At 44.2% G+C, this 24574-nt stretch overlaps 1 protein-coding gene across 3 annotated transcripts in view; it reads left to right on the plus strand.

Annotated features, from left to right (window-relative positions):
• GOLGA3 (golgin A3) overlaps positions 1-24574 on the plus strand; it is a 594692-nt gene that overhangs the window by 179955 nt on the left and 390163 nt on the right. For all 3 annotated transcript variants that reach the window (XM_069620010.1, XM_069620008.1, XM_069620009.1), the window contains 3 exons: positions 11629-11706; positions 11842-12105; positions 13662-13756. In XM_069620010.1, coding sequence (XP_069476111.1) covers positions 11629-11706; positions 11842-12105; positions 13662-13756 — 437 coding nt within the window. The remainder of the gene's footprint in view (positions 1-11628; positions 11707-11841; positions 12106-13661; positions 13757-24574) is intronic.

Here is a 24574-nt window from a genome sequence, read left to right on the forward strand (position 1 = left end):
CGTTGTGTCAAAATGTGTTACTTGTCCTTTAACTGAGAGACTCTACCTTAAAAACCCCTTGCGTAGCGCCGTGTTCCGTAGTGAGTTCCCAGTCTGCACCAGTCTAGTCTGAGCTGATGCGCGTGAGGAGCTTCAGTAGCGTTGTGCAAAAATCTATTACTTGTCCTTCAACTGAGAGACTCCACCTTAAAAACCCCTTGCGTAGCGCCGTGTTCCGTAGTGAGTTTCCAGTCTGCACCAGTCCGCATCGGGCTGAGGAAGGGGTGGAAAGGAGTTTCAGCCCGAGTAACAGCTCGAGAACGATGGCGGAGGCACCTGGCCCCCAGACGTGGCTAAAGAAACTACAACATCACCGCTGCCGTAAGTCTGACAAACTACATGACATGGGGACAGAGGTAAGCGTGTTCAAACGTGTGCCGTAAGACCTAATTGCCCGTTAACACTAAACTGGTCTGTTCCTCGCCTTTCATCATTAGCTGAGAAATGCATTACAAACTCGCAATGCAATACTGTTCCCTTCTGCAAGTCAGCTGACGGAATGGCTGCTTCAAATGAGATCACCGCTAAGACCTTAATGAATAATATACCAGCAGTCGCCATGTCGAGCATTAAGACAGTTGAGATAGAAACGGCCAATCCCCATTTGATGTTACCGACACGGAACAGTTAGAAATCCATATTCCGACAAACAGCTTGGAGCAAAATGATTTTGTCTTTCTGCCTCCAGTGACATCAATGGGAAATGTTAACATGGAAAATGTTAACTTGGAGGATACAGTCAAATCAAATAATGCTCAAGTAGATTATAATGATGAGTTTAGTAGCAGCCTCTCAACGGAATCTAATTCTGGATTAAAGAATGGAAAGATGCAAATAGAATTGACTTCTTTATCTATTTTACCAGCAGCACGTGTTGTGAATACCTTGATGAAGACAAATTCACTGTTACTGAGAGCCAATGTGATAGATTTGGCTGGCCAAGAATCCCGCCTCACAGAACGCCTAACAGCAGACATTTTGTTGATCAATTAAGTGCCAGCTTTGTGAAATTACCGGCTATCATCAGCCCAAGTCAGAAAATAAGAGCCCTAGTCGAGCATGCTCCTCCCAGCCTATTACCACTATCAATGCAAGTGTTCCATCATGAGCGCACCAGTACTCCACAAGCGAAAGGCGGGGCCAGTCTGAAAAATACAGCGATGAAGAAAACCGCGAATACAATCCAGAAGGAGAGTCCTCAATTTGAGAGTCTATTGGCACATACCAAATTGCAAACTAAGAACAAGAGTAATTTGGAAATGAGTGAAGATATTAGACAAAAGTCTCTTCATTCTCAGGAAGTTGATACTGAATACAGCAACAAATCAAATCTATCAGTGGCAGCGGGTATACAAACCCACAATAATGTGTTAGCAGCCACTTCATTAGCATGAATCCCTCTTGTGAAGCTATATGAAACTTGGAGTGAATCAATGAAGGATCAAGTGCAATGTTGAGCAATCTAAATGTAAAGTTGTCTCGTCTTGAAACATTTGTGTATAGGTGCGTTATAAATGCCATATCATATCATATATCACATGGAAGGTCTTAATGAATCGCTTCATCAACGCCTAGAAAGAGAAGCAGAATTAACTTCACTATGGCAACATCGTTTGTGTGACCTCGCAATGAGAGATCAAGGAGACAAAACTGACATAATGCACGCTATATTACAATGTATGAAATGGCTTCGGCACAATGAGAGGAAAGAACCTGATCAGTTAAAAGGATTGCCCAAATCTGCAGAGCTTCGGCAGTCCCTAGGAAAAGGACATCAAGCTCGAAACAGGAGCCAGTTGGAAAGAGAACTCACAACTCATAGTTTAGAGAATTATATTGTGGATTTTGCAATTACAGAAACAATGACAAAACCAGCAGTCGGAGATGCAGGAACGGATAAAGCAGTGTCAGTAAATTCGACAGGTCCTGGCACATCCAGTAATTTAAATGTTCTCTCAAATAAGGTCTCACATTTAAAGAACAGCACAAAATTTACTGATTTGAAAGTCATCCTATTCTGGCATAGAAATGACAAGTGTTTTGACTGCCAACCACGTGGAGCAGAACTCCAAAGAAAAACAAATGGCAACATTTGGAATATTTACGGGTCCAGCAAAAACAGTTGCAAGTAGTATGAAATTAGTAGTACCCGCAACACCGGTAAAAACCTCAAAAGAAAAACATGGCAGTAAGGAATTGCAGCCAAAAGGGACAATCGATGAAAGCAAAACAATTTGTAAGAAATGTATCAACACCACAAAAACCGGGGTTGTTTTAGTTTAAACAATCAAATAAATTATCTGAGTGATCACAAATGAATACACAAATTGAGAAAGATAATAAGTTGACAGAGTTGCCTAACGTGAAACAAGTTTTGAATCCGAATAAAAGAGCTAGAGTTGACTCGGGGACTCAATCTGTTGGCTCTCAAGCGGCTTCAATTGATCTATATGATTTATCAACGTATTCCGTTGATACGAAAGAGGAGTTAGCTTCTCCTAACAGATCTGTAGATGCCACAAAGAGTAGAGGAGCCAGTGTTCTACTTCAGGCTTCCAAGTCAAATGCTGTATCAAAAGAAGTTATTGAAGCAGCCTCAATTAAGAGAAAATATTTTGAGTTGCATATTGATTCAGATGGAGTCAGAGAAATGAAAATCTTAGAGGAAAGAGGTACACTAGTCGCAAAAGAACGAATGACAACCAAAGTTTCCTTCAACTTAAATCCAAAATTGACAACTGCTCAACGGCAAAAACAAATGAAAAGAATAATCAGTGAATCGCCTGTCCGAAAATCGGATCCGCAACCAAACATCTGGAAATTGCAAGTAGAAAATATTTTACCAGATGGAAATGCTGTAAATTTAAACAGAGGCAACGTAATGAGATTATTGCATAGCATTCCATCGTTGCGTACAATTACAATCTGAAGATATAATAATTGGTGAATACATACCCGAGGAGTGTTCTGATCAAGTGTTTTTGCACATTAAGTCGCAAGCAGTGAAAAAAACATTGTTGGCAGCTCAAGACAAACTGTTGTTCTTTGGGTTTGACATTTCAATTGAAAAGAACGAAAAAACTCTCAAGAAGAAAGTCAGTTGTCATCATGCGACAATGGAATTGCAAGCGAACACAGACACAACACTCTGAGTAAATTGATAAACATCAAACCGGCAGAGACTTTGTTCGACGAGCAGCAGTCCCTCCGAATGGATAAAATGGAAAATTCCAAATTTAAAAGTCAACAGAAAGCCTAACGATCTCGGTCTCAAAAGGAGGTTCCATGTGTATTAATTTCGTGGAACACAAGAGGTTTTCAGCATTTGTTCAATGAGTTCCCTTTTTCCTTAGAAAATAATTTCGCAATTTGTTTACAAGAAACATGGTTACGAAAAGCTCCCATAAGAGATAGCTATTCAATTTTACTAAATCTATCAGGCAAAAATCATCTAAACCGGCCTTACTCAGGTCTATTAGCAATGGTCAAAATTCGCAATGGATGGGACATAATATAAACGGAAAACCCAAATATTTTTGTGCTCCAATTTAAACAAATCAATCCAAAGCAAAATAAACAAATGTTGCTTATAAATACCTATTAAAACACAGCTATGATATCCACATGTAGATACATACATTCAATAACAATATTGATGGACGCTTGTTTAACTAAATTTGCTGATTTATCAATTTTAATCTGTGGTGACCTGAATTTTTCTTGGTTTTAGGAAAAGACGAAACAAGAAAGTACTAGTAAAATTGTGACAGCTGAAAAAGTAAGCAGAGGACAGCGATGGAAATTAGCCCCAGAAGTTTGAAACTGTGAGATGCTAAACGGAAAAGTAAAAGGCGATGTTCCACCACGTCATACCTGGCATCGAAATCTGAGCCATAAAACTCTGGACTATATCTGGATTTCAAACATGTGGCCTAAAACTGAGCACCTAAATATTTTAAAAACATTGAACAGCGATCATGCTGCGTTGGAATTTACATGGAATGTGTCATGTGAGATTCCAGCTGAGAAGTATACCGCATCATTGGCAACCAATCAGGGATTCAATAGATCAAAGGTAAATGCTTCTCAGATAAACATACTAAGACAAAAAATATTGTCAGCGTCACTGTCTCCAACAAGTAAAATAAATTACGTGCCTCTGCTCTCACAGTTTAAAGTTAAAATATATCAATCGAAAAATAGCCCTCAAACCAAGAAGTATATTTTCAGTGCTTTGGTGTGTCAGGTTAAAAATACCATGCACAAAGATAGTCGACTAATGAAAAACAAATTAGGTCGCAACGCCGACTGTGCTATCAAAAGCAAAGGATGAAATATTGCAATTGGTTGAAGTCATTTGTACATATACAAGAGCAAGAACGGGCAGAACAGATCTTAAGGGTTATTAACCATCATCAGTCAAGAGAAATATGGAATATTTTGAATAAAGGTACGTTAAATCAAGAGGCAATGATGTCGAATGGCGTCTCTGAAAATGCTTGAGAAAATCATTTCAGTGTTTTGTTTATTAGTTCGACACCACTGCAAAGCATACCTGAAAAAGAATGCCTAGAGCAATGGAACGTATGCGAATCAGCTGAAGACATCGCGCTTGCAATCCAAAAGCTAAAAAACTCATGTGCTGCAGGACCTGACGGTCTAACGAATGTGATGCTTAAGGCTAATAAAGACCTATGGTCAAAATTCCTCGAAGATCTATTCAAGATCATCTCACCATTGAAAACACTTCCAAGTTCATGGTCAACGGCGGTAATAATCCAGTGTTCAAGAAAGGCAGGCGGGATGATCCAGCGAATTACCGCCTGATTGCCCTGCAGGATATTATTGGAAAGATCTTTGCAACTTTTCTGCAAAATAAACTGACAGCATGGGCAAAGAATGCCGAGCTAATGGATTGCCGGCAAACTGGTTTTACACGAGGCATAGGAACGGAAGTAAATTTAATATTATTGAATTTGCTAAAATTCGAAGCAATCAAAAAGAAGAACAAGATATTCCTAGCCTTTGTAGACATGCGACAAGCGTTTGATACCATAAACCGTGAGAAACTTTGGATCAAATTGTTAAATTGGTCATGTCCACCAGCATTACATCATCCAGTGATGGCACTTTATGCGACCACCAGTATTTGAGTTCGAACTAATGAACGTGGCGATCTGACGAAAGAACTTACAACAAACAAGGGGGTGAAACAAGGTTGCCCCCTTGCTGCTCTTTTGTTCAAGCTGTTCATTGCTGATATACCAAGTGCCTTGAAACAAGTTACCTGTTGTCCACCAAAAATAAATGGCCAGCAGATTAGCTGGGCAATTTAAGTGGATGATATTGTGTTAGTTGACGCGACCCAGATTGGTCTGCAAAGGCTCCTAACGGAACTTCAAAACTACTTAACTGAGAATGACCTCGAAATAAATACAAGAAAAACTAAAATCCTGTCCTCTGGCCCAATGAAAGAAGCCAGAGATAAAAGTTTTAGGTGGACGGTAGCAGGTGAGATCATTGAGATTGCAACAGCCATTCGCTATCTAGGGTTGCTGTTCAATAAATCGATTAGAGAATGAGACAGGTCTCAAGATTTGATACATCGCATGATTACATTCTCCCTACAGGGAGCAAAATGACATGCTGAATATGGAAAATTCACCTTAATTCCAGTACTAACTGTTTATACTCAGTTATTCCTTCTATTACATTTGGAGCAGAAGCAGGATGGACTTTGTACCTTCAAATCTGGCCATATTTATAAGGCCTGTTCTGGAGAAAAGTTCTCAGACTCCCGACAAATATTTCAGTGATTGCAATAAGACATGAACTGGGTCTAGACTTAATGTATGGCACTGTGTTGGGGAGATCGATCTCTGCTCTGAGGAAAATGCATCTAACTGCTCGGTTCCAGCTTACTGTATTATGGTTCCATCAAAGAAACATCCTCACGCTGACATTCTGTTGACGTGGGCCAATAAAATAAAACATATTCTAAAATGTGTGGAAATAGAATTGCAAACAGTGTTGTCTAATCCTCAATGAGCTAAAAAAAAAAATGTAATCTGGAATTGGATACAAAACGATGAACAACGTATGACGTTAGCGACTTCACTATATATTGGATCGGCTGCAAATGGACTTGAACAGTTACCAAAATATTTTTCAAAAATGTCAATCAAGATATCACCGTGACCAGTTTCTGAGATTTCGATTATACGCTTACAAAACAGAAGATATGCTGTGGATAAAGCGAGATAAAAACACCAAAGATAACCAATGTAGATTTTGTAAGAGGTCGGTTGAGTCTTCGAAACATCTGATCACAGAATGTCTTGAATTGAATACACAAAGATCTCTTTACTGGAGAAAATGTGCCCCCCGCCCTCTAAATGACAATATGGAAGAGTGGTGGTTCATGATGCTCTCCTGCTACAATGTACATTTATCGTGTGCAGTGTCTTAAATAAGACACTAATGGATGAAGTGTTGCCGTCTGTGGAGAGAGTAATTTAGGAACATTGGAATAGGAGGGCATCTGTAGGATTATTATTAATTTTTTGTGATTTAAGGGATGGGAAATAGAGGAATTTGTTATAAAAGTTTGTAATAAGTTTGTATAAAATAAATGTTAAATTAAAAAAAAAGTAGATTATGTAGAGGGCTCTGAGAATTATAAGGGCAGGGATTACGTTCTATACGAATTTTAAAGATATAAAGTAACTGGCTGGCGCGAAGGCTGATGTTTACAATGTTGTATAAAGTTATGTGTATATAGTAAACCTTTTATTGTTATCAAATGTATGGTTTATGGACTGCACAGGCAGTGTCGATCTTAGCCTTTGCTTGTTACTTTTATCTGCTTTCAGCAGGCTGTGTGGGAGGTGGTTCCTTCACTTGCTGACATCATAAAAGTGGGAGAAGAGGTTTTACGGGGGTTATGCTTCAACTTGTGTTTTAACTGGGAATGCTTTTTCTTGTGCAGTGACCTTAACAACAAAACAAATTGGCAGAAGTGTGCCAAACAAGACAACTTTATTTATACTTTAGAAAAATCCTGGAATTTATTTTGGCACGGTTGAACTCACAAACTCCAAAGTGGTGTTCACAGGTTTTTATTGAACACAAGAAAAGATATTTAGACTTATCAATATCGTCTTCCATCGCTCTAGGCATTCTTTTTCAGTTTTCCCTAAACCTCAGATTATCAATTAGCAATGGGTGGCTCCTACGGTCTAAAGAATAGCTACCATGAAGGCATAGCAGCCGTAAACCTATCTGGCTCCCTCAGGGGTTCCTTTAAGGGTTATATATCCAAACACTCCCCAGATTAAATTATGGAATGAGTATGCCTTCGTAGGTACCTGACTCCTTTCTCTCACTCTACTCGCTCTCATCTGTTCCTTTCCCTGTTGATCCTTCTGCCTACTCTCTGCTCTATTCCTACCCTTACCCTCCCTCTCTCTTCTCTTCACCTGTTCCCCTTGTCTGTCCATCTGATGTGCACACACTCTCCACATCTCCCTTCTTTGTCATCTCTCCCCTTTCTGCCCCTTTAATTCTAACACCTACTCCTCTCACACAACCCATCAAACACTCACTCAGCCTCACTTTCTTTCTGGTTCCACTCTCACTAACAACACCTCACCTGTAACAATCTAAGCCACACATTCCTTAAAACTCTCCTCCACTACCCGTCCATCATCCACCTGGTCTCTAGTCCACCTCCTCTCCTCGCTACCTCTCCCAGACACCTTTTAGCTCTGCCTATTCGTTACCTGTCTTTTATACTCCTCCCTTGCTGTATCTGTCCTCCTCCCAACCCTCCATTGGTCCGCCATTTCACTTGACCCTATAGCCCAATCTATTTCTGCTCTCCCTCCGGGATGGGTTTTCACACTGCAGTCTTTATAAGCCCCTCTAGGTCTCGCCCGACAATGCGCTGCGGTGTGTATTGTTGACTCGGCGTGTGACTCCTTGAACACTGATGTTTCGGAGGGAGACTTTGTGTGGACTGCTGGTTTCTTTCTTCATTTTGCTGCCGTGTGTGGTGGCGCTAGTAATGTTGACTCTCTCTTCTTTCTGAAATGAGACCAGAACTTGAGCCACAATTGAAACAGCATGGTATTGAGTGATTGGCAGAGATCTATGTGATCACTGCACTGCCTATAATGTCGATTTTCAAAATGGCGACTTCCACTACATCGCGACGCAGTGATCTCATAGATCACTATGCCCTGCATCCCCCTACCCACTTACATTTTTGGGGGCACTCTTCTGTTGTGCCGCCGTCTCTCCTCTATCCCTGCAACATCAGTTCTTTCCCACTAACGTGGGTCAGAACTGGCGCTGCAGGGTCCTTTTTTCTTTTCTTTTTTGTACTTTTTTTTTTTTCTTGTCCCCCGCTACCATCTAATGGAAGCGGGAGACATGGATACCCTGCAACCCCCAAAACACTGACTATGGGGAGCGAGGGACTCCGACGCAAACCCCTGGCTTCCCTTTGTTGGCGTAATGAGTATCGTGAATTTTGTTCTGCGCAAGAGCACAGTATTTGTAATGTCGCCACAACCGTGGCAACATTTTAGTACGTTTCCATTGGCAGTAGCACCATATTCATCCTACATGGGTTATGTGGGGTGGTGGGTAGAAACTTGGGCACTCCCAACTCCCTCATCCACCACTGGGGCAGGACTGTCTCTGGCAAAATCCCTGGTAGACCTCCTGCTTTAGACTGGGAAGGGGCCCTGTGCCCGCACCTCCACCAATGGGGTCAAGCCCCCGACCCTGTCAAACTTTAAAGTGCTAGCTACTGAAGAAGTTGTGTAAGGTTGTAGATCCAAAGGCAGATTCTTTATTGTAGAAACACAATTTTATTGAGAGCTGTGCAGAACTTGCATGATATTTTCACAATGATAAGTTGACTTAAAAGTCTTTCTTGAAAATATAATCGCCCATGAGCACTGAAGTAGGAGTCTTTGGCCAACTTTATACTTATACATTGGACTAATATGGCCTGCCCAATTCAGAATATGCAATAGTTTTCAAAGACAACCTTTAAAACGTTAAGTGAAGAGCTATTGTAACTTAACTCTTTACTCAAAATAAAAATGCTGCTTTTTGCATTCTTTGGCCTCTGAGACATGTTTCGCTGGAATTTAGGACAGAGGTTATGGGTTAGTATTTTTAAGAGCTACATGTCTCCTAGTCCATTAATGCCAGACTCCCAGCCTTCACAGCTCACATATGATCATTTTATTTGAAATTATGGTTTTTACAGAACGCACTGAGAATCGATCTCCTTCTAGGTGCTTTGCTCTGCTTGCTGCTTTCTGCAAAGTATTTAGATGAGTTAAGATCTAAATGATCAATTGGTTCCAAAGTTTAATAACTGATTTAGCATAAACCCAATATTTTAATAAGTAAAACACTTCTTAGTCACTCACTTATTTTGTTGAAATCGTCATGGCCGGAAATGGAATTTGTAAAAGGGATGCCTACGTAACATGCACCCAATAGAAGATGGTTTCAAGTTTAAACCCAGCCAGTTGAAGGTGCATTCACAAAAGGCTGCTTTTTTCTAGGCCGATTTAGAGTGCCCTTCAACCGTCGTGAAATGCTGATGTCAGGGGGTTTTACCCCCGAACACCACTTGGAGCACTCCTCCACCATCCCCTGTGCCGGCATGATTCTCTATTCATCGAGGGTGTCATACCCCCAAACACTCCTTTCGCTTCTACGCCACATATACTTGCCTGCTCTCCATGCCTGTGACTTCCTTCCCTCTTCTGGGTCACTAAGGAAGTTTCTGTGCGCAATCGTGTGCAGCCTGGGGTGGGCCGCCGTTGTCAACTGACTTTGGTATGCAGTCTCTTTTGGCTACAATCAATAGATCACTGGCAAAATGCTGTATACCTAGACCTGCAGAACATAGTCAAGTCAAATATTTTCTTGGAAAATAGAAAAGTATTCTTGGGTCATGTTACTGCTGTGGCAGGTTTAAGAATGTTCTTGGGCCTTATTAATGATGGGGCGGGTTTGGGACGGTTCTTGGGTCATGTTTCTGCTGTGGCAGGTTTGGGAAGGTTCTTGGGTCATGTTTCTTCAGGGACCTGTTTGGGGATGATGATGTCGTATTTCCGCTGAGGTGCGGTAGGAACAGTTTGTGGGGCCTGTTTATGCTGAGGCAGGTTTGGGAAGGTTCTACGGTCATGTTTCTGCTGGGGTGGAGTTTGGGAAGGTTCTTGGGTCATGTTTCTGCTGTGGCGGGTTTGGGAAGGTTCTTGTGTCATGTTTCTTTGGGGACCTGTTTGGGGATGATGATGATGTCGTATCTCCGCTGAGGTGCGGTAGGAACTGTTTGTGGGCCCTGTTTATGCTGAGGCAGGTTTGGGAAGGTTCTACGGTCATGTGTCTGCTGGGGTGGTGTTTGGGAAGGTTCTTGGGTCATGTTTCTGCTGGGGTGGTGTTTGGGAAGGTTCTTGGGTCATGTTTCTGCTGTGGCAGGTTTGGGAAGGTTCCTGGGCCTTATTAATGCTGGGGCGGGTTTGGAAAGGTTCTTGGGTCATGTTTTTGCTGTGGCGGGTTTGGGAAGGTTCTTGGGTCATGTTTCTGCTCTGGCGGGTTTGGGAAGGTTCTTGGGCCTGATTAATGATGGGGCGGGTTTGGAAAGGTTCTTGGGTCATGTTTCTGCTGTGGCAGGTTTGGGAAGGTTCTTGGGTCGTGTTTCTGCTGTGGCGGGTTTGGGAAGGTTCTTGGGTCATGTTTCTGCTCAGGCTGGTTTGAGAATGTTCTTTTGTCAGGTTTCTGCTGGGTTGTGTTTGGGGATGTTCTTGTCGTATTTCTGCTGAGCTGCGTTAGGAACTGTTGTTGGGCCCTGTTTATGCTGGGATGCGTTTGGGAAGGTTCTTGGGTCAGGTTTCTTCAGGGACCTGTTTGGGGATGATGATGTCGTATTTCTACGGAGGTGCGGTAGGAACCTTTCGTGGGCCCTGTTTATGCTGGGGCAGGTTTGGGAAGGTTTGGAAAGGTTCTAGGGTCATGTTTCTGCTGTGGCGGGTTGGGGAATGTTCTAGGGTCATGTTTCTGCTGGGGTGGGGTTTGTAAATGTTCTTGGGCCCTGTTTCTGCTGGGGTGGGTTTGTGAATGTTCTTGGGTCATATTTTTGGTGGGGAAGGCGTAGGAATGTTCACCTTGGTCAAGCCTTTGCTTGGGCAGGTGTGGCAATGTTTTAGGGCTAGACATCTCCTTGGACAGGTATTGGAATTCCCATATGCATTGTTTCAGTGTGGTAGATGAGGGAAGCTGGCTAAGAGATTTGCTTGAGCAGATTCAGTGTCTAGATTGAAATTCTCTTCTAGGAATTTGTTCTATGCTTGAGTAGTAGATATTTGGAAAACACTCTACACAGCTGCTGTATGAACCTGAAGCAGGGCTTCCTATAGTGCTTGGTGTCGCATGCAGGCTTGCCTGGGTGAGTCCGCTAGGGTAGTGATGTACCCTAATTTAATGTTTTTATATGGAAATGCTCTTGATTGTGGACCAGCCTAGTGGCACTGATCATGGGTTTTCTGTCTTCATTCCTAGGTTGAAAACCTGCAACAAGAGAATGCTACATTGAAGAAGCAGACCCAGAGAGTTAAGGAGCAGTTTCTGCAGCAAAAGGTAAGCTCTTGGCATGCGTCAAAGTAGCGTCCAGAAGTGAGTCGCTGTCCGCACTGATGGTAATCAGTACTGAACATCCAGAAGTGAGTCGACGTCTGCACTGACGTAACCAATACTGTTTGCCGTCTGCCCTAGGTCATGGTGGAAGCCTATAGAAGGGACGCCAGCTCCAAAGACCAGCTGATCGGTGAACTCAAAACCACCAAGAAGAAGCTGGATGCAGAGCTGAAGGAGCTGAGGCGCGAGATTCTGAAACTTCAGGGGGAAAAGAAGTCCGTCGAGGTGGACTATTCCAGGCTGCAGAAAGATATGGTGGATGTCCGTCAGCAGATGGAGGAACTGGAATCTCATCTACAGGAGGCGCAAGACGAGCGGGATGAAATGGAGACACAGCTTCAGGTATGCCTACAACATCTACTTATAATGTAGTATTGAATCGACAGTTAGGCTGCTTTGATAACTGTTACATAAAAAGGAATTAACAGCAATGCTCATGCTTACTGTCAATCATGATACGGAAAAGAAACTCTTTACAATGTACTGCACTGCCTTCCATATCAGACCTGTTAGTTGAAGGATATGTCCCTTACATGGCACACTTTACTATTTATTTCCCTTATACAGAGATTTTGTTTCTCTACAAAATAGCAGCACAACACAGAAGCAAGCAGATGAAGAGGTTGGTGCATCACCTGTGCCGCTTCCTGTACTGTGCAAAGGCCCCCAATGAGAAATATCAGCATATGCAACACGTTGACATTTTTATGGGATAATAATCACATGAGTACACGGCTGCACTGGTGGTTCACCTCTAGACCATGGTTTCTACATGAATTCTTGGTATTAACTCTTTCCAAACATACACATTTTTGAGTATTTCACAGTATTGTCTTCTCCGTCTATCCACAAACTTATTAATGTAGAGAAAGGCCTACTTTTCTCATGTTGTTTACACTATAAAACAACAAAAGCAAGATGTAGAAGCAGCTATTTTAGATGGGTTTGTGTATTTGGGTGTTAGAATGTTGCTCTTTATCTGGGTTCCTTTGATTAAAAGTGTGACATGACTAATGGATGTGACTGATCTTTCTTTCATGCTGAATTCTGTCTCAGACATTCCCTTCATTTTGTGACGTCCTCCTGTTCTATGAATGGGCTTTTAGTTTCTCAGAGATACACAACAATGTAAAAACCTTAATATGAGACCCACATACTAATCCCGTACAATTCCGTATTGTCGGACACATGAAGACTGCTTCCACTAAATTGCTGTACTGTCTTGTAGAAGTAGGGATTTGTGCATAGTTGCAAGGGTTCTGATAGGATTTGAATTCTAGCTTTTCACTTGTGAGTTGCATACCGTATGAGAAGACAGCCCCTCCCCTTTTATTGCACTGTGTATAAAGTTCTTCTGCAACTCCTCACCGTTGAGTATGTGTGTGTGCGATGCATATGGGTCAACCTTGTTGAGGGTGATTTAAGCGAATTATGGAGTTCTGGGATACTGACAAATATTTGGCATTTATGACTGTGTGGCATTGATTGAGATTTAAATTGACTGTCTCCCAGAAGACATCCCACGTGGTTCTCTCCACTGAGACCAACTGAAGACTTTAGCATTCAAACTGCCATCACACGACTATGCACTCTTCCTTGTGCTGGGCCAGCCCGTGTGATAGGTTTGTAGGTTTTAATTAGGTGGGATTTGACCTTTTAACAAATGAACTAGTGATCCAATGTAGTGCCCACTATATACCAAAAGTCCATCCTTACAGCTGAGCAATGCTATAATATTTTTATAATTCCAGCATCAAGATTCATCTCTGTTAGAGCAGCCAATCGCTTGATCGTCTATGCCATCTTTGCTGCACAGCGACCATCATGCTGTGAAAGTTTACCTGTGCATGGACCACAAGGTTTTTAGAGTGTTTTACATTTCTATCTTCTCACTATAGTCTTTGCGGTTTGATCGAGAGCAACTGACCTCTCTTACACAAGAAAACAGTTCCTTAAAACAACAGGTGGAGCAAATGCAAACGGAAGCCAAAAAGTAAGTGTTTCATTAGATATGAGCTGTTCAGTAGTGGCAGGTTGTGAATGTGTTGTCTTGTCAGCTACACCACTTTGTTTTCTGGCGCGCACAGCATTGCTTCAAATTCCCCCATTCAAATCTTTCATTTAGTTTCTTTTACAGGCTGCATTTTGTTTACACTAACACGCTCAGAGACTGGCATTAGGTGCCCCGTACGGGCATTTTGTATACAGATTAATCACTACAGCATGATTGTTAGGGGGAATTCTCATTTCTAGTGGATTGTGTCATTCAACGTATTCCTCATCTATGACATGTAATGTTCACAGCTGTGCTGCTTCGGAAAGTTTATCGGCGGAGGGCGCCCTGCATCGATGGTGTCGGGTCGATGTTCCTCGAAGGCCTCCGTCCAGGGTGATGCCATTGGATGTTTGAAGTAGCTCCTCGATTCCTGTTGCAGGCCCAAATGTGGCCAAAACATGTCCATGTTATGTGATTCAATAAAACCTGTCATCATTTATTAGTTCCTGTTGTTGAGATTTTCATACAGACCTCTACTGAGGACTGTTCAACCAGCTAACCTAATGGTAGAACACCAAATCCAACCGAAAGGGAAGCCAAACCACCCTCTAAAAGTGGTAGACCTGGAAGAGAAGTTGGGCTTCACTTCAGGAGGGCTGGTGGAGAAGATCAGTTAATCCACACCATTAGCTAAAGAAATTCCTAACAGTGAATGACTGTAAACAAACAAAAAACACTTTATTAAAGTAACGCATGTTATATCTACCATGTTGAAATAAGGGAGGGAGAGAGAGATCGAACAGTAATGGTACTAAAGACCCAATCCACCACTATTACTGACATGTGAGACCACCATCTGTTAATAGGGACTAAACATATAGGATAAGGAGGGGCAAGTGGAACCTAGACGCAGTAAAACATTACATTTGCACAGTCATGATCAGTACCTAAGATGCCCCATGATGACCACAGTATTCTAACCCTCTAGCACATAGTACCATGATCAATCTGAATGCATACTATACAGTACCATGTAGACGTAGAGGGATGAAACCAGAGGTCAGCAAAAGCAAGAATACATTGAAGCTAACAGTACCAACACGTTACTCTCCTAGGCAAAAGAGACCCAGTAAAATCTTGCAGTAATACAATGTAGCCAAGTATTTCACATGGACACCAGTGGAATGGAAGACTTTAAAAATCCATTTAAAACTAAGCGCATGTGCTAAATTTCTATTTCAACCTAATACTCCAGAGACTCAGAGGGAACCCAGGAAAAATGTCACTGTCCAGGTAGAGACCTTGAAAGTCTATAGTGGGGGATTTTAAAGTACGTGTTCAGAGTTCCATAGGTAATACAGGACAAAGTCAGCAGTCAGTTCTGTCATTGTGGAGAAAATCCAGGCAAGTCTGAGTTCTACCCCATAGGTGCAGAGGGGGTGGCAAGCTTTACCAGGTGGCACCAATGAAGATGTTTTTGAAGAGATTCCGGGTCCAGGTTTGAGACCGAGGAATCCCGGTAAGAGATGAAACCAAGCAGCTTTTACCCCAATACACGTCAATAGGAAAACATGGTTTGAAGTAACCTGCAGAGATCTTCACCTAGGGGTACCCCTGAGGTTGTGTATCAAGAATAACCAACCAAATCAAGGCCCAGAGGTAGGTACTCTGAGTCGCTGTTCCCAAATATACAATTCCTGAATGTGAAACAAACTGGTGAGTACAATGTTTCTTATGCAGGGTGATTTTTAGGATCCGTTCACCCAAGGACTTGAACCCCAGGCCAAAGAAGACCTGGAAGGTTAAAAAGAAAAATAATCAGCCTTCATTGGAGTGGGGCCCCCAGCCAGAAGTGAAGGGAAACATTGAGGAGTCACCGGAAAGACTAGAGATCATGGGCAAGCAGGCTCCGGTGACTGTGGGATGAAGCGCCCAGATGCCTCTGGGTTAGGCTTGCTATATAAATGCAAAAATAAATAAATAAGGAGGGCAGCACAAAAGCAGAAATGTCCTCATGCACAAGACAAGGGGGGGTGGGGGTTATCGAGAAAAACCCAGAGGTTCAGTTGAGGTGGGACACTGGTATTCCAACACCATTCTGGGCTAGCAAGACTTACAGCACCAAGGCAGGAGGCCCATGGGTTAAAACTGGGCAGCGACCATAGAACAGCCAAGGACATGATCCCAGCAGTGTAATCCCGGCCCAGGTGGCAAGTAGAACCATAAGGATGTCAAGGACAGGCCTGGAATGGCATCCAGCAGCCAAAAATTAAAATCAGAAAATCCGGTGCATTGAAACCAGTCCAGCCACTATGGTCAGGCGGGGTATGGGAGTTGAGCAACAGCTCTTGGTGACAAAATCCGCCAGCAGGTAAGTAAACCTGTTATCTGCCATGAAAGTCCATAATTGAGTTTATGTAGAGTTTCTCCTAGATGCTAAATGTCGCACTGTGACTTGATGCCATCTGCAAGAGGTTAAAAGCCTGACTTCTGTTTTTTTTTTAGGAATGGTTAGCAGTACCGTGATACTGGTAATTCTCTTTCTGAAAGCAGCATCTTCTAACAAGACCCACTTTCATAATACTCCATGCCAAAAAGCATAATGCAACTGTGTACCTTGCTGTGACAGTCTACGGACATCTCCAGCAGCTTCACTGCAGTGACAACAGGGCAGGTTCAAAGGTCTCATGTGCATTCCTGAACACAGCTACTGGAACATAATGATCCAATTGACCAAGCTGGTTTTTTAACCGTCTGCACCAGTTTTAGGGAGAATTCTCTTAAATGTGCTAATTCCCTTCACCTTAGAGATCCCCAGCAACTTTGCTGGATTTTGAGGATTTGATTTGTTTACCTGGAGAGAGTGTGAACCTTTTTCCCCACTCTCTCATGTATTTTGATGTGTGTTACTCTTGTGTCCTTTGATTATGGAGTTTTAGACAACTCCATAGGCATCTTCTTTTCATTTGTGTCACACAGCACCCTCAGTGCAGTGACGCACAGGGGAAGCCTTTTAGGCTGTCCCAAGGTTTAAATACCTTCTCTGGGATAAACTACTATTTCCCAGAGAAAGTAAAGTGAAATTGACTTTACTAGTCTTTCCAAATTCCTACCACCCTATCTTACAATAGAGTGCTGAAGGGGTTATCTAGTATCCCATATGTCTAGAAACTCATTTAGCAGTCAAATTCTACCCTTTCCTCTCGAAATGGCAGTGGTTTTACAACAAACTACCATGCTTTTTCCCGACCACGAACACCGGTAGCGTTAAATCGTGGGAGCCATGTTTTTCAAGGTGGCGTCTGAGCCTCCTTTGTTTAAACGGGTCCCGGTCTTCTTTTTTCACCATTTCTTTTTGGAAAGGTCCTTCTAGAGTTTGTCTCTGCGCGCCAAACCAGATTTGGTCCCTTTCTTCCTACGCCTTTGGCGGGCTTCAGGACTGAAGACTGACGCTGATGCCAGGGTGTGACGGCCACCCTGCTGGGTGAGTGGCAGCTAGGCTAGAATGAATGGGAGAAAACTGTTTAAAAGGCGAGTCTCGTGGCTTGGTATGCAGAGTTGACCACTGGAACGAAAGAACTGAAGACGAGCTGGAAGTGGACGGCTGCTGCGACTCCTGGACCGTTGGTTTGCCCGGTGAACCCCTACTGCAGGTCCGAATCGCCAAGTTCACCTCGACAGAGAAGCCCTTCAAGGACGACTTCTTCCTTTGAGTTGGTAGGACCAATCCACTCGTAAGCCACCTGGACACCATTCCCAGAGCTGGTTGTATTTTCCTCAGAGTGCTGCAGGAAACTGAAGAGCCAGGGAGAAGGACACCAGTTTGTGAGCTACCGGAATTGAAGATTTGCCTTTACCAGCTTTTTGACCAGTCCCAGTGCAGTGCAGGAGTCCCTCGACATCCTCCCTCTTGTCCCCACGACTGAGGCTCAGGAACAGCGAGATCTGCAGGAACTGCCAGGAACAGATGTCTTCAGATGCATCTTTTTATTCATTGTAAGATACTGTGAAAACCCGATCGAGAGAACTTACCTCTCACTGCGAAAGTGCTTGAAACTTTGGCAACTTGCAGGCCCAGTCAGCTTGCAGTCAGCTTGTGACCCAACATATGAATCCTTTTACAAACTACTTCTGAGAATTTTGGCAACGACTTTTCCGCTTAACAACCAGAACTGTTTATCCTATACAAGACTTTAGCCCATTGACTTTGGCCTAACCTATTGCATTGAATCAACTCCTCTGGGGAACTCAAACTATTTGCACTGTTTTAGAGTAAACGTAATGTTTGTTTTATTAACATATGCCTTTTTTCGCCTACTTCAAATCCTCTGACTGTCATTTTGCTCCTCCTTCAAAGTAGTTTAAATGCCTCAGAATCTGATATTGGGGAAGTACTGAAGTATATTTTTGTGTGATATAGATTGCCTCCATCTAGTGAAAGTTTTATAAATGACTTTGAAATAAATTAATAAGTGTTTTACCAAGAAATCCTGAGTATAAGAGTCTATTTGAATATTTGTAATTATAGACCTCTGTGTAACATCCTTACAGCCCCAATACCCTCTTGAGATCAGCCTGGCTGCTCAGCAACGCTACCAAACTGTGTAGTACAGACTTATACCAAAGGTTGGTTTTGCTTACATCTGTAGTCCTAGTTGTGTGCAGTGGTCCCAAAGGGTACTGCACACAAACTTTGCCTGACAACCTCTTCTTCAAAATGTTATAATTGTGCACCCTAGCAATCTAGTGGCTGTCATTTAAATCAAATTAGTACCCCGGAGGGGGCGACGGCATACTCCCCACCAATTAGGAGGTACAGAGCGATGGTAAAGCCCCTCCCAGCCGCCTCTGAGCTGAAGGCTGCCATCTTCCCCCGCCGGGTCCAAGGTAAGGGGCCCCTGCACTCCCCTGCATCCCTGTCCCCCCACAAATCCCCATTCCACATATTTAGATCCACCCCCACTCCACTTAACTGGCGCTCCAGAGTCCCTCGCTGGCACCAGGAACACTAAGGTTCCTGGCGCGTCCCTGACCCAACAATGGGCTGCTATGGAAAGTGTTAGGTAGAGTTTCCTTTTTAAGCGAAATTCTACCCACTTTGAGAGTCCCCAGCATTTTTACTGGACTATTAATTTTTGGACTGATTCTCCTAAGTGAATGTGAACCTTTTTCCCCAATCACTCATACTTTTACTCTAAACATGGGACCCCTTTTTACCTCTTTCTTGTACTTTGTAGTGGAGTTCTACTTTCCTCCATCTTTTCTGCCATCTACCTTTTCCTTTTGTAGCACACAGCACTTTCTGTGTAGTGTTGCTTGCAGTTCCTAGAGCTTACATTTTTATTTGACCTGTGTTACCGGTGCAGGGGGGACACCTCTTACTGTGATAAAATCATCAGACAGACTGGTGGCAGTGTACCTTTTTACACAACTTTTTGTGGATTTTTGTTACAGGCTGTCTTCGCGGCTGCAGTAGGGAAGACAAGGTTCGCTGTTAGCCTAGAATGATGGTTGTACTGTTTTAAGCACTGTTCTCGGTGACTTGTCCTTTCTTGAGCCGCCTTCTACCTAGCTGGATGGGGGAGATCTTGATGGATCTTTTCTTTGCCGGGCTTCCCTTGGAAAGCCAGCGAAGACTGAGTGGCAGAGAGCACAGGAAGTGGGGAAGGTGACTGAAACAATCCTGGTCTTTGTACTGCAGTGTGCCTGCCTGAAACCAGTTTGGGCTGGGAGGCTGGCTGTGCCCATTGGACAGCCACCCCCCAAGTTTTAATGGATGTATGTCTGGTGATTGGTGGGACTAGCCAGTTTTCCTGCATAAAGGGTGAGGGTCCTGGGGCTGAAACTCTACTGAAGATCCAAAGAGGAATTTGCAGAAGGACGTCCCCAGCAATTTCCAGTGACTGCGAGAGCCATTGAGTGACCGCTCCTGACCTTGCATTCCGAGTAACAGGGAAAATCTCTTGATGAAGACTTCCTCCCCTGGATTGGTGACCCTAAGCAGTCTCAAGACCACCCGCATTTAGCGCCGTCCCTCGAACAACTATGACCTGCCGGCCTGCAAACTCCCAATACCCTGGGACCTGTGTCATTTTGCAGTGAATCATCCTGTGAAGTGCGGTTTTCTCTGAAACCTTGTGGGCCTGCAGTTATACTTTCCTGCTCCTAGACGTCCCCTCAGTTGAGTCGAGGACAGATACCGGAGAGAAATCTGCCGGATGACAACTGTAGCTGTTGCAGAGCCCGTGAAGGGCTCCAACGAGCCAGTCCCGTGAAGATCCTCTGCTTGGCGTCCCACTGCAAGAGGGCCACTGTCTGATCCCTCCAAAGTTCCTTCATCAGCCGCCAAGGCCAAGAAACCCAAACCTGGGTCTGCTGTCTCCTCACCTTTTGGGGATCGTCCTGTGGCATAGTGTTCTTTATTGAAAACTTACTGTCCAGCTCCTACGCACTTGCCTGTGGCTTGCTGCATTGTTCTTTTGCTCCTGGGGCTGCATTCAACTAATCCATGCACCCCTCCAGGGCCTGCCTAAAGTCCCATTAGGGTGGACGACCCATTAGGCTCTATTCTGCCTTAGGAAATTGGTCCATGGGGAAATCCCAAATTTCTTTGCATTTGTGAAAACCTACCTGCAAACCCGAAGGGTGCCGATTGGGACCTGCCATCTGGAACATTGTACTCTACTTTCTTGCTTGGTCTTCCTCAGTCCTTGGTCTCTGGTGCCCCAGTGACCCCTCTGACTTTGTGAGACTCCCCTAAGACAAAGTTGGACTTTCTAAGATAGGCTAAGTTGAAGTATCAAAAGTTATCAGCCTTCTAACAAGTTGGCATGTATGTTTTATTGAGTTTGTATGTGATTTGTTACCATTATTGCTATTCTGAATTATCTAATTGTGAATTTTGTAACAGTTCTATTCTATTATTGTGCGATAATACTTACCTTACTTGAATGCTACAAGCCTACTTACCTTACTTGAATGCTACAAGCCTTCGTGTATATAAATAAATGCCTATTTATAAGTGTGTAAGGGTTTCCTTGAACTACGTCTATGCTCTGAGTTCTGTGGGCCTCACTACCATCCTCCTCCCTCCTGGACTAAGCCTGGCTGCTCACCCTTTGGGTAGTACAGGCTAAACCTCTTGTTCACCAAAGGTGGGCTTTCTCGAGTCTTGTCCCTTACAGGACTGTATCAAAACCCCCTAATAGAAAGGGAGAAGGGGACTACGCGATATGTGTATAGTGGCATTATAAATGCCATATCATAAGTGTTTCAAAGCGCGACAAGGCCAGGGAACAGAGGGAAGACGGACAACGATCTTACTAGGCCAGGTGACATTGAGATCACGCAAGTGCAGGGAAGGGCAAACATGCAGTGGGGATGCAAGGGGGCAGTGCAGTACATGGGATCGACAGTAAAAATAAATAGAATAAATAAAGCAATAAGTAAAGTGCGGCCAGCTGGTGGCAAGTGCAAGGATAAGTGCAGCTATCAGGTGTCAAGTGCTGGTAGGGGACTGTAGGGATACAGAAAACAGTCCTCAAGTGCGGGGATTACAAGGGAGGCAGTGCAGGTGTGCAATGGGGAGGGGACCTAGGCCCGAGATCAAAGGGTAGCCAGGAGACCAGTGCAGTTTCAGTTTCAGCCAGGAGTTCAGCAGGGGAGAGGAGGAGAGAAAGCAAAAACAAAGAAAAGAGGAAGGTTTTGAGGTGCTTCCAGAACTGGAGATGGTTCTTGTCAAGTTTCAGGGAGGCAGGGAGACTGTTCCAGAGGGAGGCCCCGTTCGGGAGAATTCTCTGTTTAGGCTGAATTTCCTAACCTAGTGAGTCCCCCAGCAGCTTTGCTGGATTTCTGGAGTTTTTTTTTTCTCCTGGTTCCTTTGACTGTGACTGTGTTTTATGGGCTATGGGGTCTTTTACTCCATAAGGTCTCATGTGTTTTTACTATGCGTGTTACACCGCACCCTCAGTGCAGTGACACAGGGGTGTCATAGTGACCCCCCACCATGGACTCCATACCCTGGGACTGACTACTGTCTCCCAGGGCATGTAAAGTAAAGTCACCATTGGCTTTACTAGTCCCAAATTATGAACAGAAACCAGTACAAACCATCATATTGTGGACGTACTAGTCTGTTATTTGAGGGGGCACGTCTCCATCCCCCCTGATCGAGTTTTGGCTGGTGGCAGTGGATACTACTTTTTATATTCGACCGCAAATATATCTCTATGGGATTTTCCCATGGTTCGAGGCTACCAACTTTAATTATTTAATTCCTATAGCCTCGAACATACCGCCAGGTTATGTATTTAATATTAATTCACCGTTTGGTATTTTTTGCCAGAACTCTATTCTAAAATGGCGTTTGTGTTCTCTTCTGTGACTCCAACCCAAGTCGAGCCCTTTGTTCCACTTTTTGGCAGGCTTCTCCACAGAAGCCTCCAAAAGTGGTGCCACTCTGCCTGGGTACCACAGGGGGTGTGGGAGGGGGTTTAGGCACCCTGGACTGAGTTGCCTTGGCAACTCAAGTCGCACTCTTGTGTGATTGGCCCAAGTGTGTTTGATTGACAGCTAGGCTGAATGAATGGGGGTTTCTTGCATAAAAGCAGGGCTTTTGGGACTGGAACTTCAGAAGTCGCCACAGGACCTGAAAATCCGAAGAGGGAGAAGCTGAGCCGACCTGCAACGACGACACCACCGGTGGAGCCCTGCTGAACCGTTTCACCACTTCCTGACGACAGAGGAGATCTTCTTGCCGGAGAGTCTCTTCCCCTTGAGCTGGTGGGGACAACCAGTTCGCTTTCCTTTTCGCCTACCAGGACGTCTAGTGGTCGAATTGCCCGTGCCAAGCACCCCGGCAACCGGATAGCCACTTACCACTGAACCGCGAATAAAAGGACCGCTCCTTTGAATCGAGAAACTCTGCGGCTGGTTTCTTCCCTGGCAGTACCACGACCCTCTGCTTTCCTCCCCGACAAGATCATCTCTTCTGCCGGACGAAGCACAGACTCATAACCGCTGCCAGGAACAACTGCCCCCGCTGGAGTGTTCTCACCATTTCAAGGTACCGTGTCCGCCTGGCCTCCCTTTCTATAGATTGCTACAAGGTGACAGTAAATCCTTAACCTTCTAGACTGGGCTGGCCTCTTGACCATCTAACTGGTCCCTTTCTTTTGGTCAACTCCTTTCTGAACCTTCTCGAGACTTTTGTTCACTTTTCAACCGTGTGACCTTGGGCACATTTCGTTCTGATCCTCTTAAAGTGGATCCAGCTTTCTGAACTCTAACTTCACGGTTTTATTCTGCCTTCCTCTCTTGCTGTGTTCTTTTGAAAGTGTTGGGATCTGTTTCAATTTAGGCTCTGCCTTTCTCTCCCTTTTAACCGAATTATTAGAGCGCCATCTGCGTTAAGCGCTCACCGCTGTCTGAAAATAAGTGGTGCTTTACTTAAGACTTGTCTAATATTCTGTGAAGGGAGTGTATATACTTTAGTAACTGTGTTTTTGAAATTGCTTGAGATTAGTGCCAGTGTGTTTTTATAGATGTTTTTTAAATAAATAATTATATATCTTTTACACCAAAGTTCTGGTCAGTGTTTGCTTGTTTTACTGTGTTTACCTGCCCTATTGTGTATGCTCTGTATACTGCCTAACTCTTCTTGAGAGAAGTCTGACTGCTCAGCCACAGCTACCAGGTAAATCTGGGTGGTACAGACTGCTACCAATTGGGTTTACTGCTAACACCTGTGATCTTAAACTTTTTGCAGTGGTCCCTAAGAGAACTGCACAGGTTTCTGCCTAACAGGCCCCAGCACCGAAGAAAGAGCTACCACAAACTCGTTGCTTGGAGAAGCGACTGACCCTGAGGGAGTTGGAGGCAGAAGAGCGAAGAGCTCGAGAAGGAAGATATTTAGGACGAGAGAGTTGAAGGTATTGAGGCCCCAGGTGGCCTTTTGGACAATGCAGAGGGTTTTGAACGTAATCCTCACAGCCACTGGGTGCCAATGCAGAGATTTCAGTCCTGGAGAGATACGATCCCTGGGCTTGAGGTCAAGGACAAGTCTTGCAGTCATGTTCTGGATGAGTTGCAGAGAGTCGAAGCAGGCCGATTTAGAAAGAGGCTGTTGCAGTAGTCCAGCCTAGAGAGAACCAGAGCTCTCGAGACAATGAGTTTCTGGGGAAGGAGAGCAAAGGAAGAATACCTCTGAGGAGGTGCAGCTGGTAGTGTGACTTCTTAGAGTCGTCAGAGATGTGAGGAGCAAAGGAGAGTGTGGAGTCGAAGATGACACCAAGGTTTTTAACCTCACAGGTCGGAGCAGGAAGAGGGCCAAGAGGCTGGCCAGAGAGTGACAGCAAAGGAGGGAGCAGGTGTGCCGATGAGGAGAATGTCTTACTGGCATTAAGGCAGAGATCATTGGGGGCACACCACTCCTGGATAGCAGACACGGTTAGAGATGAGATGAAGTGGCGGAAGGCAGCCTAAAAATGAATTGTGTCATCCACAAAGCACTGTAAGTTGGGGCAGAGAGCAGCAATATGGTGCGCAAGAAGTGCCAGTTATTGGTTGAACAGCCAGGCAGAGTGGTTAGACCTCTGGGGAACACCACAGGTAGAGCTAGAGATAGAGGAGAGGAACGAAGGAACCAAGTTGGACCTGGGAGGGTCGATCAGAGAGGCAAGAGGTCAGCCAAGCCAGGCCTGATCGGTGATACCCAGATTATCACGAAGACGGTTGAGCAGGATGGCATGGTCGACCGTGTCAAAAGGCAGAAGAGAGATCAAGTAAGATGAGGACGGGGGGTGTTGGAATCGAGGT

This window comes from Ambystoma mexicanum, chromosome 10 (genome assembly GCF_040938575.1).
Source record: "Ambystoma mexicanum isolate Mex_15411 chromosome 10, UKY_AmexF1_1, whole genome shotgun sequence".
Taxonomy (NCBI): domain Eukaryota; kingdom Metazoa; phylum Chordata; class Amphibia; order Caudata; family Ambystomatidae; genus Ambystoma; species Ambystoma mexicanum.